The 17,694-nt window shown below is 51.4% G+C and overlaps 1 protein-coding gene across 1 annotated transcript in view; it reads right to left on the bottom strand.

The window, feature by feature from the left end:
* Positions 1-11,284: 11,284 nt before the first annotated feature.
* PRAG1 (PEAK1 related, kinase-activating pseudokinase 1) overlaps positions 11,285-17,694 on the bottom strand; it is a 45,086-nt gene continuing 38,676 nt past the window's right edge. Inside the window, exon 6 of the mRNA XM_032769471.2 lies at positions 11,285-12,635. Within this exon, the coding sequence (XP_032625362.1) occupies positions 11,595-12,635 (1,041 nt within the window). The 3' untranslated portion in view covers positions 11,285-11,594. The remainder of the gene's footprint in view (positions 12,636-17,694) is intronic.

The raw sequence follows: 17,694 nt of genomic DNA, 5'->3' as shown, positions 1-17,694 counted from the left end.
TCAGCTGTCCTTGGTCCAGAGTTCAGGAGGTATGTTCACATGAATTCACCGCCCACCCCCGGCCGGGTAGGAGTTGAGCAAAGTCTCAGCTGCTGCAGTCACCCATGCAACTGGTTCACGGAGCTGCCACTGTTGTTAAACTCTGCAGCCGTTGGCCACGGCGCTATGGGTTGCTCCACTGTCGTCATCCCTCTGCCACCAGGCTCTCTGCTGCCGCCCTCTGCCACCACAGTGTCTCTGCTGCAACATTACATTCTGAGGTTCCGCCACTTAACCCCACTCTCAGAGATTTCAGAGGGCAGCGGGGAGCAGGCTGCACAGTCTCTTTCACTGCAACACCTTCCAACAGCAGGCCTGAGGCTCAGCACCTGGGTATCAGTGATTTCAGCTCTAGTGATCACCGAACAAAACAAGGAATCTCAGTTGAACCTACTCAGCTGTCTTCAAACAGTAGAGGATCAAAGGTGTCCTGGATTCCTTAAGTCAAAGCCCACATCACCAGACAGGAACATCTGTTGTTACTGCCTTCTCTTTCCTTTACTGGCATTTGGCATCCTGCTTAGTGAGCAATAGTCAAGTCAGGGTGATCCCTTCAATCAGGACAGGTTAAGTACATTTCTGTCCCCCTTTGCTCATACAATAAAGACAACAACATTTCATTACCCCTACACTCAAGTGACTCGTAACCCGACACCAGCCCAAAGTGATCCCTTTGGCAAAGCAGCCCCATCGTGCTGCGCTCCTAGGTAGTGTAAGTGTCTCTATGCAAACATGGGCCGTTCCTGAAGTCTTGTCCCTCAGCTCATCACTAGAGGTCAGGGGAGACCTCATTCAGCCCCTGCTTACATGTAGATAAACCAAAGCTTTCTACTGCCATGTACCTGGTGTTACACATACTGCATGATGTACAGCAAAGCCAGTCTGGGGCAAGTGAAGGCTGTTGATAAGAAACCCATGAACCATCAGATCCCACCTTCAGACTCCCCTTGCCATGATGCCTGTGGAGCCCAGCCAGCCAGGGCCGAGCTAGATCTGTGTCCCTCCCCCATACCTCAGTAATGCCCCATTCCTGACAGTCGCTCACCCCACCTCAGTCCCTGTTACACATGTGCTCATGTGCTTTCCAGCCCCAGCCCTCCAACTGCGTGTACGTTTTGACAGGAGCTAGAGGACTCCTTAGCTGTCTGGCACAGGTGGCTCCAAGTCCTTGCTTGTCATGCTAGAGTTAAGGCCTAAATTAACAAGAATAAGCAGCAATTTTGGGGCCCCAACTTGAGTTACTTCAAAGGGCCTGAGTTTCAGGAGGTGCTGAGCCCCCACCCTCGGAAAACCAGAGCTCCAAAACTTAAAGTACCCAAATCATCAGTCACTTGGTCACAGACATAGACACAGAGTGCTGGGCCTGCCATTGGCCTCTTTGCCTGGGGCTAGTCCTGCTGTTGGCCCAGTTGACCCACGCTGGTCCTGACATTGGCCTGTTTGCCCAGCATTGGTTCTGACATCAACCCAGTCTCCCCATGCTGGTCCTGCCATTGGCCCATTCATCGCTGGTGCTGGTCCTGCCGTCAGCCCAATCATCCCTAGTGCTGGTCCTGCCATCAGCCCAATCATCCCTAGTGCTGGTCCTGCCATCAGCCTGCTTGCCAGGCACGGGTCCTGCCATCGGCCCAGTTATCCCATGCTGGTCCTGCCGTTGGCCCAGTTATCCCATGCTGGTCCTGCTGTCGGCCCCATCGCCTTGTGCTGGTCCTGCCGTCGGCCCAGTCATCCCATGCTGGTCCTGCCATTGGCCTAATAGAGCCCTGCAGTTCTACTGTTAGCCTAACTTCTTCCCTCCTCAAGGGTTTTACCCCTTGTCTCTAGGTGGTTCCCCTCTGCTATGGTTGCTAGTTTAGGGACTCTAAGCCAACGGGGAGCAATGTACTCTAATCCCACAACTTCCCAGCTCCACAGGCCCATGTCGGTGGTGTTCGGGCCTTCTCCCCCTGCAGTCGCCGGCCCTGGTCCGTCCTTCTCCACAGGGAGCCACCACAGGCCCCCCATAGCTGCCTCAGCAACCTACTGCCCTTTGGCAGGTTTCCCTGGCTTCTCCCATCAGGGGCCGCTGCTGGCCCCCTCCAGTAACTGCAAGTCCCCCCCACTGCTGCTCCTGCCAGCTTTCCCCCCACTGCGTCCCTCCCAACATTCAAGTGGCTAAAGCCGGCTGCAGCACCACTCCAGTTTGGCTTGTCTGCCGCTCCGCGATGGAGGGGTGGCTGGGCCGAAGCCGAGTGGCCCTGCAACCCTGCACGCCCGGTCTCAATGGTAAGAGTGTGAATCTGTGCCACACCGTTCAGCGGCGAGGTGGTGCTGCGTGTAACCAACCATATTTAAAGCTAACCTCAGCTGTAGCAGGCAGAGCATGAAAGGATCTGCTGATGAAGACACCTGGTGTGTATTAGTGAGCTCTGTTACCAGGCCGTATCTGCTACAGGAACGTGTGACATCACCGGGGGTCCTGGAGCAACCCCCCCACTTCTAGGCAGCCCAGGTGCAGCACTGGGTGCACCTGAGTAAAGGCACAGATGTGCTTTAGCCCTGGATAGCCCAGCAGATGGCAGCACGGGCCTGTTTGCAGACTCATCCCAGCACTGCGGAAAGCCACAGGAGCTGTGCAGAGGAAGTTTGAGCCCAAGCAGTCAGGCCCCTGGCAAGTGATGTGTGGGGCAGCCAGGGAGAGGAAAGCTACGCCTCAACGCGTGGCCAGGGGTCAGGGCTAACACAGCCTCTCCTCTCCTCCCACAAATAGCTGCCAGTCCAAGGGCTGGATTGGTGATAATCCCTCTGCCCTGGCTCACGGGGCCATATAAATATGACTGCCCAATGCTGAGAGTGGTTTCCTGCTCGTCTGTATGGGGCTGAGCAGGCCCAGTTCAATGGGCAAGAGGCAAGCAGTCCCTGTGTGGGGCTGGGCAGGACCAGTCCACCCTGCCACGGACTGCGAGTCTGGTGTTTACCTGTTCCTGCCTTCTGATCCTGCCCTCCTGACTCCGCCTGACTCTTGGTCACTGCTGCCTGGGTCCCACCCTCCGGTTTGGGTCTCAATTCTGATCTCCTGGCGCTCCACCCTGGCCCGGTTCCTGGTAACTGGCCTCTCGACCTGTGCTCAACGCTAACCTTTAGGCCAGGCTGCCCACGCCTTGGCCCTGACAGCTCGTATGGACTATTGTAACCCATAAGAGCGGGCCTGGCGTGAGAGGAATGGATCAAGCTGCCCAGCCGCTGTTGCTGGAAGCAGCAGACTCACCCAAATGGGCCACCCACATTTAGGTGGTTAACTAAGTCCTGCAGGATTGGTCATGCAGGTGGCCACGGAGAACTAGCTACTCCAGGAAGAGGTAGGCCAGCTGTATGCAGCGATGGCCACTTTTCAGGCACGCCTTGCAGTGCCCTGCCCTGAACACAGTCATAGGGCTCCTCTACTGAAACGTTTTCATGGGTCCTGCCAGCAGTTCCGGGGCTTCGTGAATCAGTTTCTCCTCCCGTTCTTGACGTGCCTCCAGGTCCCAGGTGAGCCTGGACGTCACCGTGCTGATGGGAGAAGTGTTAGACTGGGCCTGCTCCCTGCTGGAGACTGAGAGCCTGATACCGTTGAACGGTAACGGTTCCCGCTAGTCCTTGGTGGTGACATTCCACAGCCTGTGCTGGGCTTGAATGGCTGAGGCTGCTCTGAGGAAACTCCAGCAGGAGCAGGAGACGGTCGCCCCCAACGTGGTGCACTTCCACCATCTCACAGCCAACACCAAAATCAATGAGGCAGAGCAGCTGGGTCATCATCTGTGCAGACAACTGACTGTGTGGAAGAAGACAATTAAAAGGGGGCTCCCTGCAACCTCCCTCTCCGCGTGTTGCTCCCTCAACACCTGCACTTCCCCCGAACCAATGCAGGTGGCTATGTCCCGTTGGCGGCTCCCCCAAGGAAAGGGAACAGCACCATCTGTGCTCCGATTTCAGGGAGTCGGGCCCCTCTATTTCTGTCGGTCCCAAGAAAGCCCCAAGGGGCCTGGGAAGAGGCAGCCCATGCAGGTTAAGGGGGCTGGGCCAGGGCAGAAAGGAGTTCCCCCACACCTCAGTCCTAACTGGCACACAGCCTGCGCCCCGTCAGGAGGCGTTTTCAGACTCCTGCCCCCAATTTGGCTGGGCAGGGTCCATGAAGGATGCTGATGCTGTTAGTGATGCAAAGCAAGACCCTCCTGTCTGCAGGCAGCGGTGCAGGAGGGGCAGCGTTACTGTTTGTTAATCATGTGGGGCCCCATTGTGCTGTGCTGTCCTGTGCCAGAGACAGTCCCTGCCCACAAGAGCTTACAGAAAGCTGTGAGACACCAGCTGCCCTGTGGAATCAGGAACTTCATATGGGGAGGGGCTCTGGTGGAGGCTGGCATCCCAGGGGGGCAGCTGCAAAGCTCCCTGCCTCACGTGATGATCTGTCAGCAGATGCGAAAGGGGAGCCTCAGGGCATGTCCCGGCTTCCTGAGAGTGGTCCTGGGCAGGTGCCATGTGGCCTGCAGGCCTGGGCAGAACTCTGCCAAGCACTAGTGTGAACAGCACTGACTGCCTTCCCCCAGCCACGGCAGGAGGGCATGCCACTGGCAGGCTCCCTCCACTCCACGCTCAGGGACGGCTTGGACTTTGGCCAGGAGCAGACCAGACACATTTCTAGCTTTTGTATCTCAGCCAAATATTCCCCACCTAGCTCCTTTCCCAATAACCCACCCGCGTTTTATTACCTTGTGGTCTGGCTCAGTGAGCAAACACCCAACCCGCTCTCAAAACACAGAGAGCATCAGAACCCCACCCCACCCGCCCCCAGGTACAGAATATTGCACAATGTTTGCCCTGGAGATGGAGCATGGGGACTGATGGATGTGCCTTTCAGCGCACACTCAAAAGTGTGCCCTTGGGTACTTGGCTCTTATGCTAGTGCAAAATGAGAACAAAGCAGGGCTGGGGGACACCACCAGGTTAGAGGGAGGCAGGAGACCTTGGGATCCCGCTGATTAAAGTCTAGGCAGCCCAGGCAACCTGTGTCTGTGTACAATTTAGCATGTGGTAAGCGGTTGGGTTACAGTCTGAGCTAACAGCCCACCCTTTATTCTAGTCCAGACAAGGCCTAGCACGTGCTACAGCAAAGCCTGTCTGAGCAGACTTTCAGAAGGTGTTCGTTAGATCCCAAGGCAGGGCTCAAACAGGGGGTAGTATGGGGTGCAGCTACCCTCGGCAAAAAGTGCTTATTTACCCTGTGAGTGACCACGTGCCAGCTATCCCATGGGAACCCCTGCCAGCCCCAGCCCCTTTCCGAGGGCAGACAAGGCCTCGGGGCAGGAACAGATGGCAAGGAGTGAACTGTGAACCCCGAGGGAACCCCTAGACAAAGGTGTACGGGACAAATGACCAAAAAGGACCAAACCGAGACAGCACAATAGAACCTGCCCAGTGCTAGGCCTCATCACCAATAAATTGCTCATAGTAATGGGTGTAGAAGCATGTGCAGCTTTGCTCTCTGTGCTATTTACGCCACACATCAGCGGTCTGACGGAGGGCATTGGCCAGTGACTTCTTTCCCCTTGGCACTTCCCCGGACTCACTTCTGGCCAGGCAGGTCACTCCATCAGTCCGATCAACGAAGTGCAGGCCTGGGCTGCCAAGCGGGAACGATGTGGTGGCAAGAAGAGACCCTGCCCATTTCTGTTCCCCAGTCCAGCCATGAGACAGGACAGCCTCTCAGGCCCAGCAGATGAAGGGCGAGTGCTTCTTTAAAGCTGCCCTTTTAGTGGCAGTCGTGTCATAAGAACATAGGATTTGCCAAATGGGAGGAGACCTGCCGGCCACCTAATCCACCGTCTTGCCTCTGGCAATGACTCGTGTCAGTTCAGGGCAACTGCTCCTGGAGTTCCCTGGCAGCGGTTCAGGGCATCCCCTTTTGGTTTTCCACCCCCTAGCTGGTGCCTCCCTGTGGTGGAGACATGCGATTCTGTCTCCCTTCTGATTGGGCTATTCCCAGGCTGGACACTTCTCTTGCCTTCACTGGGTCATTCCCAGTACAGCCAGGTTGCTTAGCTTCTCTTCTCTTCAGAGATGGGTCACAAATTGCTCCAGATATAAAGTTACCACACTGCTCTTTTTAAGAGACCCTACTTTAGTCAAAGTACAAATCATTACAGAGAAAACATATTTAACAATAGAAGAACCTACCTACATGCTAATAAGCTTGCCACAGTACATCCCACCTCTCACATAGGCTCTGACAACTACAGTTTTAACCCCCTGTCTTAGGGCGCTCGTCTGGTTACAAGTTCATCAGAGCTTCAACTCATCAGAATGGCCATTCTGAGGCACCCCAATGGGCCATCTAGCCCAGTAGCCAGTCTCTGACTCTGGTCAGTGCCAGATGTTCCAGAGGGAACGAACAGAGCAATTGTGTGATCCATCCCTTGCCATCCAGTCCCTGCTCCTGGCAGTCAGAGATTTAGGGGCACCCTGAGCACAGGTTTGCATCCCTGACCACCTTGACTAATAGCCATTGATGGACCTATCCTCCATGAACTTATCTCAGTCCTTTTTTTAACCCAGTTATAGTTTTAGCCTGCACGACATCCCCGGCAATGAGTTCCACAGGTTGACCATACATCGTCGTACTTCATGTTTTAAACCTGCTCCCTATTAATTTCACTGGGTGACCTCTGGTTCTTGTGTTATGTGAAGGGATAAATAACACTTCCTTATTCACGTTCTCCACACCAGTCATGATTTAATAGACCTCTATCATATCCCTCCTTAAGCATCTCTTTTCCAAGCTGAATAGTCTCCGTCTTTTTAATCTCTCCTCACATGGAAGCAGTTCCATACCCCCTAATTATGTTTTTGCTTTTCTCTGTACCTTTTCCAATCCTAATATATCTTTTGTGAGACGGGGCAGCCAGAAGTGCACGCAATGGTCCAGGAGTGGGCATGCCATGGATTTACATAGTGGCATTATGATATTTGCTATCTTATTATCTATCTTTTTCCTAATGGCTCCTCACATTGTTAGCTTTTTTGACAGGGGGTGAGGTTTTTCCAGCACCTCAGAAGCAAGCACTGAATGAAACACTCCTCCCAAGCCCCAGCGTACAGTCAGACAGCCCTACAGGTAGTTCAGAACAAGCCCACTCATAACATGTTCAGATTCCTTTTTATGCAGTTCAGGGGTCTTTGAACTGGAGTTTCCAGACACATGCAGTTACTACAGAGGGTCTCTTTCTCTCCCCCCACCCCCGAGTATATCATCAAAGAATTGGCTTCAGAGGGAGAGAATTTGCATTCCCCTCACCTCAAGGTATTTCCTAAGGAAATCCACCTCACACCTATTGTTCCAAAGAGACCTTTGAACTTCCTCATGCCTTCCAGATATTGCCGTAATCTTGTTTTCCTTCTAAAGAAGTTCCATACAATCTCGGAATGTACTTAAACATTTGCATTTGTAATACAATGAATGCCAAGGGTGTTAACCCTACTTCGATAAGGTTTAATTAAATTCAGTGAAGTTAATCTTAATTCCATAAGGTTTGTTCAGGACATTACACAATATTGTTAGTCCGACACAACTGGCCCCAGATGCTTCAGCAGAAGGTGGAAGGGGGTCGCTTTCTGTCTCTGATAGTCAAAGACCAGCTTAAGTCGTGAAGCAGGAGATTTAATCTCTCTTCCAGAATGTCGTGCCCCCTCTCCACCAGGTTACCTCCTTTAATACCAATCTTCTAATGGGTTTTGATGGACAGGTCTGGGTTCTTCCGGATCCTGCCAACCCACTCAGCAGGGTGTAAACTTCTTTATTTTCTTTCTATATGAATTTATTTGGCAGTGCTCCACCCCCTTGCTCCTTCCCGGCAGGGTCACCAGGGCAGCTTGAGAGGAAAATTCTAATCACAGGGTAACCCCCCAATTACCGTCCAGATAGTGTGAGACTCCCAAGAAATAACCCAAACACACACAGTAATGATGTTAAACAGGAGATCAATATAACATAACAGGATAAAACACTATTCTCAGGGGGACTGGTGCCCACACAGATAATACATGTGACCTAAAATTAGCACCCCATTGGAGGCGTACCTTGTAGGGGCCTTTGATGACCTGTGACCATGATATCTTCTGTGCAGCAGTTAGCAGCTTAGGCGACTGGGTTCAGTACAGTCCCAAAGACTCACAAGTGGGATAAGGGGGTGAGTCCCTCTGCAGGTTTAGTAGGCAGGAGGTAATATAATCCCCACACCCTTACCCTTGGCTTGAGGACACAGTTCAGGGAGGAAGGGGTCTCTCAAACAATTCCCTGACTGGCCAACTAAAAGATGACACATTTACAACTTCGTGATGACTCCTCAGGGTTTAGAGATGGCTCTGGACTCCTCAGTCCCTGCAGAGCTGATTATCGTTGCTGACAGGTGTCCTCTTCATTCAGGAGTCAGGCTGTTCCTGGTCCCAAGATTTCCCATCACCACCAAGGGATGCAAGGCTCAAGGGCTACCACTCTGCAACCAGAATCCTACTAAAATCCCAGTGCCTCCGACCCCAGTGCCTAGACACTCCCAGCAGCCCTGGACTAGCTGCCAGGTGATTCATCTCACTTGGAGAGCGGCAGGGGGGCTAATTCAGCCTGCCTGGGGAGTTTTCCCAGCAAAACTCTACAAATGGGGAGTCACCATGGAATGAGAAAGGCTCAGGGATCTTGCTCTCAGGTCCCCAGAGGCCAGTTCTCAGGAGGCCCCTGCACGCAGGCCTGGGACTCGCCAGCTCCCCAAGCAGCCAGTCCTGCCCTTTCCCTGGCTGGCTCCAGACTGCTCCAAAATCATGCCCCCGCCCGGAGCGCCCAGGGAAGGCATCTCACTCCCTATCGGTTGCTGAGCAGACTGAGTCTGCCTTTGGCTTCGCCTCCTTACCAGGGACAGGGTCACCTCCTTGAGCTACCAGCACACACAACCACAGGGACCCAGCTCAGGCCCTTGGGGGTCATTCGTTATGACAGGACCAGAAATGACGACAGGAATGTTGGGATTTTTATCCCTTTTTATGGGTTAGGGTCTTGTAACATGGAACATCAAATGCCCTTCTGAACTGTAAATTTGGCTCCAGCCACATGCTTACTCCTAAAAATAAAGGCCAAGATTTTCAAAAAAATAGGAGCCTAAAAGTAGGCTGCTGAGTTGGTGCTCTGATTTTCAAAAGAGCTGCGCACCCAATGGTGCCCGGTGGCCCCCCCCCATCCGAGCTGCATGGAAGAGAGGGAGGATGTCCAAGCCGGCCACGATGAATGGAACAGACGCTGCAGCTTGGCTGCGTGGGAATTCCATTGTTCCACACCTTCCTCTTTGAACAAATTGGACCGCTAGGTGTTTGAGGGTTTCCTTCTTTCCGGGCACAGCTAGTTTACAAAGGACTCTCTTTACTGACAGGATGTGCACTCATTGCTGAGTAATGCACTCGCCCAGGCTCAGCAAGTTTATTTTTCCTGCTGCAAACAGTTCTTGGGCGAGTTCATTCCCTGCTGTGCCGGCACAGGCAGCTCTGCTGAATGAGCCCGCCAGAGAACAGCGTGCTGAAAAGCAGCCAGCAAAGCCAGCTAGGGGGGATTTTTGTTAGCTTGGGGTCACCCTTTGTCTACATGTAGATTTAAGATATTTCAAAGATCAAATGCTTTTCAAACTGATACCATCTGTTCTAGCCCAACCAGACATTATTGGCTTGACACAGGAACCACGGGGGGCTAGGTTCTCCTGTCTTCTCCAAGCAAGCACTGAATGCAGCACTCCTCCAAGCACCCCCATTTACCTAAGTGTCACAGACACCCCTGCTCAGCCTCTGAGGGCATTGGCTGGCACAACACGCTTCAGACTCTGGGCACTCCCGCTCGGGCTGCTCCTGCTGCTGGGCATCAGCCCATTACTCCATGGTGCCAGGGAGGAAGTGCCAGCCCCTAGACCTCAATGGCAGGCCCCTTATAGCTTTGTTCACCTTCCTCTGAAGGGCTTGGAGGAGGACCCCAAAATCAGGGCGCCACTCTACTAAGCACAGTAAGCCAATAACACAAAGAGAGCTTCTACGCCAGAGACAAACAGAGGGCGGTGGAAGGAGAAGGTTGTCGTGGAGACAGGCACATAAGCATTAGTCACAAGGGTGAGTCTGCAGTGACCAGGATGGGTAAGGAATGGTGTACCTAGCCTCTGTTTGTCAGAGACTGGACATGGATGGCAGGAGAGAGATCACTTGATCATTACCTGTTACTCCCTCTGGGGCACCTGGCACTGGCCACTGTCAGTAGACAGGATATTGGGCTGGACGGACCTTTGGTCTGACCCAGTATGGCCGTTCTTATGTTCTTATGGCTGATGGTGCAGCTCTGGGACGTCACTATAGCTAGCCAAGCTCATTCAAATAGTTTTTAAACTCAGGCCAGTCAGGAAAATAAGATTCTGGCTAAGACCCCACCTTCCCAAGCCACTGGAGGTGGAGTTCCAGTCTAATTAACTTTAAAAGGCTCACTGGCATTAAGCGAGAGCCTCCTTGCAGCCTGAGAGTTAATCCACACTAACAGCCCATTGCTGGAGGTTCCCCACTCTCACAAGGTGGATTAAAGAGCTGCGTGCGGCCTTGGCTTGGTTCTGGTATCAGATGGAGCCAAGCTGGTCTGGGATTTTGGTAACCCTTCAGAACATGTAGTCAGATCCCGGACTTTATACCTCAGTGCCTAGCTGATGGAACTCCTCATCACTAACCCCAATGAACCTGACCTGGTGGTGGACACACTGGGAAATTATGGGCACGCCCCTCCTTCCCTGGAGTATGCAAAGATTAGCCTAGGTATGACAAATCTGTGCTTGCTGTAAGCTGGTTTACAGAAATGGGGGATTGAAAAGGTTAGCAAAAGGAACTGTTCCTAAATGTACACACATGTGGGCGTTGAGGTCCTTTTAAAATCTGCAGCTTCTCTAGTCCCAGTCCCTGCTGGAGATGAGGAGTGTCCCACCCCGTTACATTAATCCTACTTGCTCCTGAGTACAGCCTGAAAACCCACACAGTGAGTCTGGCTCTTTTCTACCGGCATTTTGCACTGCTGCAATTTTGGTTGCATGGGCAAGAGAACCGTGTTGCAAAACTGGAGATCATTTAACAGGCAAATTGCCTCAAACATTCCATCTTTTATGGGGAATAAAGTTTGCTTCCAACAGGGATCGATGTCTGCCATGAAATTCAACACAAACTCGTTCTGCTCGTTAGGAAACACACACGCACAAGTTTTTATTTGCCTAAAGAGTTACCATACCAAAATAGCAGGCAGCCAGTTTTTGTTTGTTTGCAGTTTATGGTATTCAAAACAATGCAATTAACCTGAAATGTACACAGATTTTGTTTTTTTTGTTTTGTTTTTTTGCGGGGGGAGAAAAAGATCGCATCCTGTTCTTAGTAAGTGATCTGCCATCAGTGTGAAAGTGATTTGTACCATTCCTGGTGAGTGAACATCAGCCTTAGAAATATCTTTCACTTTCCTTGTTGCTGCTGCTCGGTTTGCAATGCTTTTGAGATCAGAGAAGCTGAAGGAGTTTCAGTGTGTTAAAGAGGGAAGTTGGATCTGCAGACGCTAAATACTGACAGCAGAGCCAGTCCTCCAGTTCAATACTCCGCTCAGTGTCCACTGCCCTCTCTGCAAATTTCATCATCAGCAGAGACCGTTTCATGTCGATCCAGTTCTGGAGAGCACCGTGGAGGGCTTCTTCATGGTTAAGAGGCTGGTCTGTTAAATCTTTCCTGGGACCCCAGAGCAGACACTGCAGGATCCGTTTTGCCTCTGTGATGCTGACGCGTTTGATCGGGTCGGCTTCCAGCAACAGGTGAGCGAGTTGCTGGAGCCCGCGGGAGTAAATGGACAGGCTGGGGAGCGGGGGGAGGTCGTCCTGGCTGTACTCCTGTTCCCTGAGATGGGCCCTCTCCTCAAAAGGGTTGGGCTGGTGGAGAAGTTCATAGATGAGGATGCCCGTTTGAAATTCATCAACCTTTTTGTACTGAGAGGCCGACACAATCTCTGGGGCCAGCCGGGCCTGGCTCTTTTTCAGTTTGGAGTCCCCGGCACCCAGTTTTTGCTTGGCCTTCAAAAAGTTGCTCACAATGATCCTGGGCAAGTGCTTTTCATCTTTGGTTTTACTGCAGCCAGTCAGAGGCTTGCAGTGAACTAGCAGCAAGTTTTCCAGACAAAGATCTCTGTGTATGATGCCATGCTCCTTTAGATGCTCCAGGCCCTGGCAGAGCTGGAGGAGCAGGAAGCACACTCGCCGCTCATACACCTCCGGCTTGGTTTGATGGCAAGTTGCCGCGTCCCTCATGAAGTCGGCTGCGGTTTGGTGGGGCACTTCGCGGGTGATGACGACCACGCAATCCCGCTCGCTGGCAGAGCAGGAGAGGCCAGGGCCATCCGGAGGAGAAGTGCTTTTTGCTGCGTCAGAGGAGAGCAACATGCTGAAGGGTACAGAGGCTATAAAGTGCCCACAGTCCTGCTGGATGTTGAAGTGAACTGGCACCGAGGGGCTGTGGTATGAAGCAGACACTTTGGATTCTTGAGTTTTACAAATCTGTGAAGGGAAAACAAGAGATAACGGGGTTAGGACGGTCACTCACCCAGTCTCCGACTGCTTGGCAAAATGTGCTCCAGCAGCGGTGCCTCCAGCTTATCAGGAAATTGTTCCTTCGGGGCATAACATATGGACATTAGAACAGCCATATGGTGGCAGAGCAAGGGTCCATCCAGCCCAGCATCCCGTCTTTCAACAGTGACCAATGCCAGATGCCCCAGAGGGGATGAACAGAACAGGGCAATTATCACATGATCTTTCCCCTGTTGCCAAGTCCCAGCATCTGGCAGTCAAAGGTTTACGGACACCCAGACGGGGTTGCATCCCTGACCTTCTTGGCTAATAGCCATGGATGGACCTATCCAACGTGAACTTATCTCATTCTTTTTTTTTTTTTTTAACTCAATTTCATTTGCGGCCTTCACAACTTCCCCTGGCAATGAGTTCCACGGATTGATTGTTCATTGTGTGACGTAGTACTTCCTTTTGTTTCTTTTAAACCTGCTGCCTATCAATTTAGTCAGGAGACCCCTGGTTCTTGTGTTATGAGAAGGAGTAAATAACACTTCCTTTTTTACTATCTCCACACCAGTCATGATTTTCTAGATCTCTATCATATCTCTCCTTAGTCGTCTCTTTTCCAAGCTGAACAGTCCCAGTCTTACTAATCTCTTCTCAGAAGGAAGCTGTTCCATATCCCTCATCATTTTTGTTCCCCTTCTCTGTCCTTTTTCCAATTCTAATGAATCTTTTTTGAGATGGGGCGACCAGAACTGCATTCAGTACTCAAGGTGTGGGTGTACTATGGATTTATATAGTGGCACTGTGCTATTTACGGTCTTATCATCTACTCCTTTCCTAATGGCTCCTCACTTTTTGTTCGTTTTTTTGACTGCCGCTGCACATGGACCAGATGTTTTCCGAGAACTATCCGTGATGACTCCAAGAGCTCTCCCCTTGAATGATACCAGCTAATTTACGGCAGAGGAGTCCAGGGCAGTATGCACAACATGAAGATGGGCAACAGCCTGTTGTCCCTGCTCAGAACGTGTTTGCAGTTCAGAGCATTCGCCCATCTTTCCCTGCCCCTCTGCATCTTTTGCGCTCACCATCCTTCTGGCCAAAGGGGCAGAAACAGGAGATGGGAAAAGCACGCTGAGTTTCCATAGCTGATAGAACAATGCCTTCACTGGGTAATTGTAAGGAAAGTCAGAGACAAAATACCCAGCTTAAAATGTGGGTCTACGAACAGTTTGTTCTATTGGTCACTAAACTGATCATAGTACCTAGTGCTTTACAGACAGCAGCTAATCCTCAGCACAGTCCAGAGGTATGGCAATATGTAGCACTATCCCCTTTTCACAGACAGGGAAACAAAGGCTAAAAAGTTGATGACGCAGTGATGTCATGGGACCTGGGTACATACACACTTCTCCTCGGACATGCTTAAAACCCCGTTTTGTCTTGGAACAGAGGCAGGGCTTTAGCTATATTGAACCGGGGTCCTCAGACCGGATTGATTTTGTAGTGAAGACAGGATCCAAGTGACCTGGCTAAAGACCACAGAGGGACCTGAGGCCAGTTTTTCAAAGGTACTTATGTCCTAAAAATATAGACAGGTGCCACTATCTGGCCGTCGGTGTGCAAACCAGGATTAATCTCAGGAGTTCCTGCCTTCCAGGGCTACAGTCAGAAATACATCTCTCTCCCCTAAGCCCTATAACTATTTTCACTATTCCTTCTCCCACCACTTGTTTCACGTCTGCCTTGCCCGTACTAGCGAAGCACTGAAATGGTGGCCAGAAAAGCCGGTGAAAGGCTCTGGTATTGGCACGATGGCGAATCTAAGCAGCTAGCAGTACAAAAGCAGCTCAAGTCAATGGCCCAGCTTCACGCCAATACTCATGACAAAAAGAAAAATGAGGACTATAAAGAGAAAACATACATCAGTGGAATGATTGGCAAAGTGAAGAACAAAAGAACCAACCTAAAATGGAAAGGGGAAGCGTTACATAGGTTCCTGGCCTACCACTCTGGTCAAAGTTCACATAAATCTACACTCAACTTATTTTTTTTTAATTTTCAACTTTCCCACTGTGATAGCATGAATAACTGCAGAAAAATACGTTTATCGTAGCAACATCCATTAGCTCCGCAACAATTACAGGCCTCTCAGCGTTTCCATTGTAAGCCCTTTTATGGAGGGATTTATTGAGACTTCAGCCACATGAATTTGCTCTGGGTTGGAACTTAATACAGGAGGTTTCAAACCCTGGAGCAAATTTCTCTCTCTTGTAAAATGGGGGCATACCTGGACACGACGACATCAGTTTTGTCATCTAAGTTACAATGAGGGCAAACATAACGAAATAGGACTTAGAGGGCTGAGGTTCTTTCGTGCTCCTGGCAAAATACTTTAAAACTGAAATTCTGCAGGGCATTAACTCTAGTGACTGAATACTGTGGGGAAGAGCTATTTAAAATCAATTGTTTTCTAAGTAAAAAGGTTCTGATGTGCCTGCCCATTTACGCTGTTGAAGGATGGTTTCAAGGAAACTAGCCCATGGATATATTATAAATTAATGCACAACCCTATAGAGCTTTAGCATCAAAGAGCTACAAAGGACGGACAGGACAGGAGCCAGAGAAGGGATGTGCCGCTGCTTTCAGGAGCCACTTGAGGTAAGCGCTGCCTAGAGCCTGCACCCCTGAGCCACCTCCCCCACCCCCGTGCCCCAACCCACTGCCCCAGCCCTGATCCCTCTCCTGCCCTCCAAACCCCTCGGTCCCAGCCTGGAGCACCCTCCTACACCCCAAACTCCTCATCCTCAGCCCCACCCCAGCCAGAGCCCTCCCCCACACCACACACACCCTGCCCCAGCCCAGAGCCCCCCCTTGCACCCTGAACGCCTCATTTCTGGCCCCACCCCAGATCCCGCATTCCCAACCAGAGCCCTCACCCCCTCCTGCACCCCAAACCCAAATGCGTGAGCATTCATGGCCCGCCATACAATTGCTATACTCAGATGTGGCCTCAGGCCAAAAAGTTTGCCCACCCCTAATAACTCTGTTATAAGTATCATACAGAAAATTGATATGGGCATTTCTTTTTTTATTGCAAGCACCAGCCTATCTGCTCAGGGACTATACAACAACTTTTCCTACATGACACTGCAATCCCAGGCACATTTTGCAAAGACACCCAAGATTAGGCGCCGATCCTGTCACCTTTACTCCTACTGGAAGGGGAGATAGGACTGCTCACTAGCGTGAATGGAGGCAGCAAACTCATGCCTCAATTTGGAGTGTTAGGGTTTCTCCTGTGTCAATCATGCCAGCTGTGCTTCGACAGATCACAGCAGGGCCGTCCCTAGCTATTTTGGTGCCCTACTCCCCCTTCCCCCCCCCACGGCTGTGTGGGGCTGGAGACCTCCATGGGGGAGAAGTGTGTGTGTGTGGGGGGGGGCTGGCGCCAGGCCTCCACAGGGGTTGGGTAGGGGGGTGGCTAGCCCCAGGCCTCTGTGGGGGGATGAAGGTGAGGGAGGCTAGCCAGTTCCTGCGGGAAGTGGAGTGACCTAGCCCCAGCCTGCTCTGCTCCCCTGGCTCCCAGGCTTGAGGGGAGGGGGAAACGGCCCCCCAGCACTTGCCGGCAACGCGGCTGGGAGCCAGGGGAGTGGAGTAGGCTGGGACCTGGTGTTCTACTGACTGGTGAGTGCAGGCTCAACCTTCTGGAGTACTCAGGGGGCCCTGGGGAAGAGCCTGAGCAGGGGCTGGAGCACGTGGTGCCCCAAATTTCCTGGTGCCCTGCGCAGCCGCGTACTTTGCATATTGGTAAGGATGGCCCTGGAGCACAGAACTGTGTCAGAGATATGGTGAGCACGACATGAAAGCTCGCGATAAAATCCTGTCTCTGGATTAGCACCGGGTGCTTGCACAAAGGTGTAAGCCAAGGCAGGAAGCATATTTTGGCTTGATTTCTCAGCAGTCAGTGTGACTCCAAATGAGTGTGTGCACACGAGTGCTCGCACGTGCGCTATAATCAATGCCAAGAACGCAGCGCAAAGTTTTGGCTCTGACTGCTCAGCAGACGCTTGGCTACGCTAAACCTTTCAAACTGTCTGGCTTGTCCAGGTCTAATTTTAACTGCAAGTCAGAAGCCTCTTTCCTGTTTGAAACCCTGTGCAATACTACAATAGGCCTGGCAAGGAACCAGCCAGCGGCTAAGCCTCCCAATTACTGTCCGTCAGTCATATCCTAATAATGAAAACGAAAGGACTCTGGAAAATTGCTGAGACACACTTTGCACCTCTCTCTGTCTGCTCTGGCTCAACCACAGCACCGTACTGTCTGCCAGGCTCGCAGAACAAATGCACATTCGAGATGGGGACACAAGTACAGGCCTGTTATGTAAAATAAAGAGTCGTTTCCCTCTTTTACAACAACTCGCCCCATGCTAAGCACACACTGGGACTAAGAATCAAGTCAGATTGTACAAACAACAGAAAAGTCTAAATTCTTCTTAGTAAATCATCCCAGGGTGACCCCACTCTGTGCTATGCACTGAAAAGGGCTATTCCAATTCGCTGGACAGACTTTCCTTTGGGGGAAAGGTACAAATGAACCTGGACTTATGCACGGTACAGTAAAACCTGCACATTTCCACTGTAAGCATTGATCCAGGGGTATTATGACTAGCATTCGGTCTATAACTATGTTCTGCCTACTTAAAATCCTCAGGTTAAATTAGGTGATGAACGTTTGATTTGTTTGGAATGTTAATTGCAAATGTATCTTGGCCCTTTTCAACTAAAACGTCCTGGGAGGGGTTTTCAGTCTGGGTAACTCTCCTGTGTGACACTTTTTTGGTCTGAGCATTGTTTTCCCTTTTAAAAATAACGGTAGCAGAACAGTGTGTCGCTGGAGTTAAGGGCTCTGTGGTTATCCTCTAATCCTGTCAGGTCAAATTTTATGGCTGCTCGAGTGATCTTACATGTGTTGCGAGATGGGGATTACTTTATATACTTCCTGGGACTCCCGTTGGCTGCTACGAGCTTTGGAC

Source organism: Chelonoidis abingdonii, chromosome 5 (genome assembly GCF_003597395.2).
Source record: "Chelonoidis abingdonii isolate Lonesome George chromosome 5, CheloAbing_2.0, whole genome shotgun sequence".
In the NCBI taxonomy this organism is placed as follows: domain Eukaryota; kingdom Metazoa; phylum Chordata; order Testudines; family Testudinidae; genus Chelonoidis; species Chelonoidis abingdonii.
The sequence above is the reverse complement of the archived record's forward strand: the minus strand, read 5'-3'. Positions and strand labels throughout refer to the sequence as shown.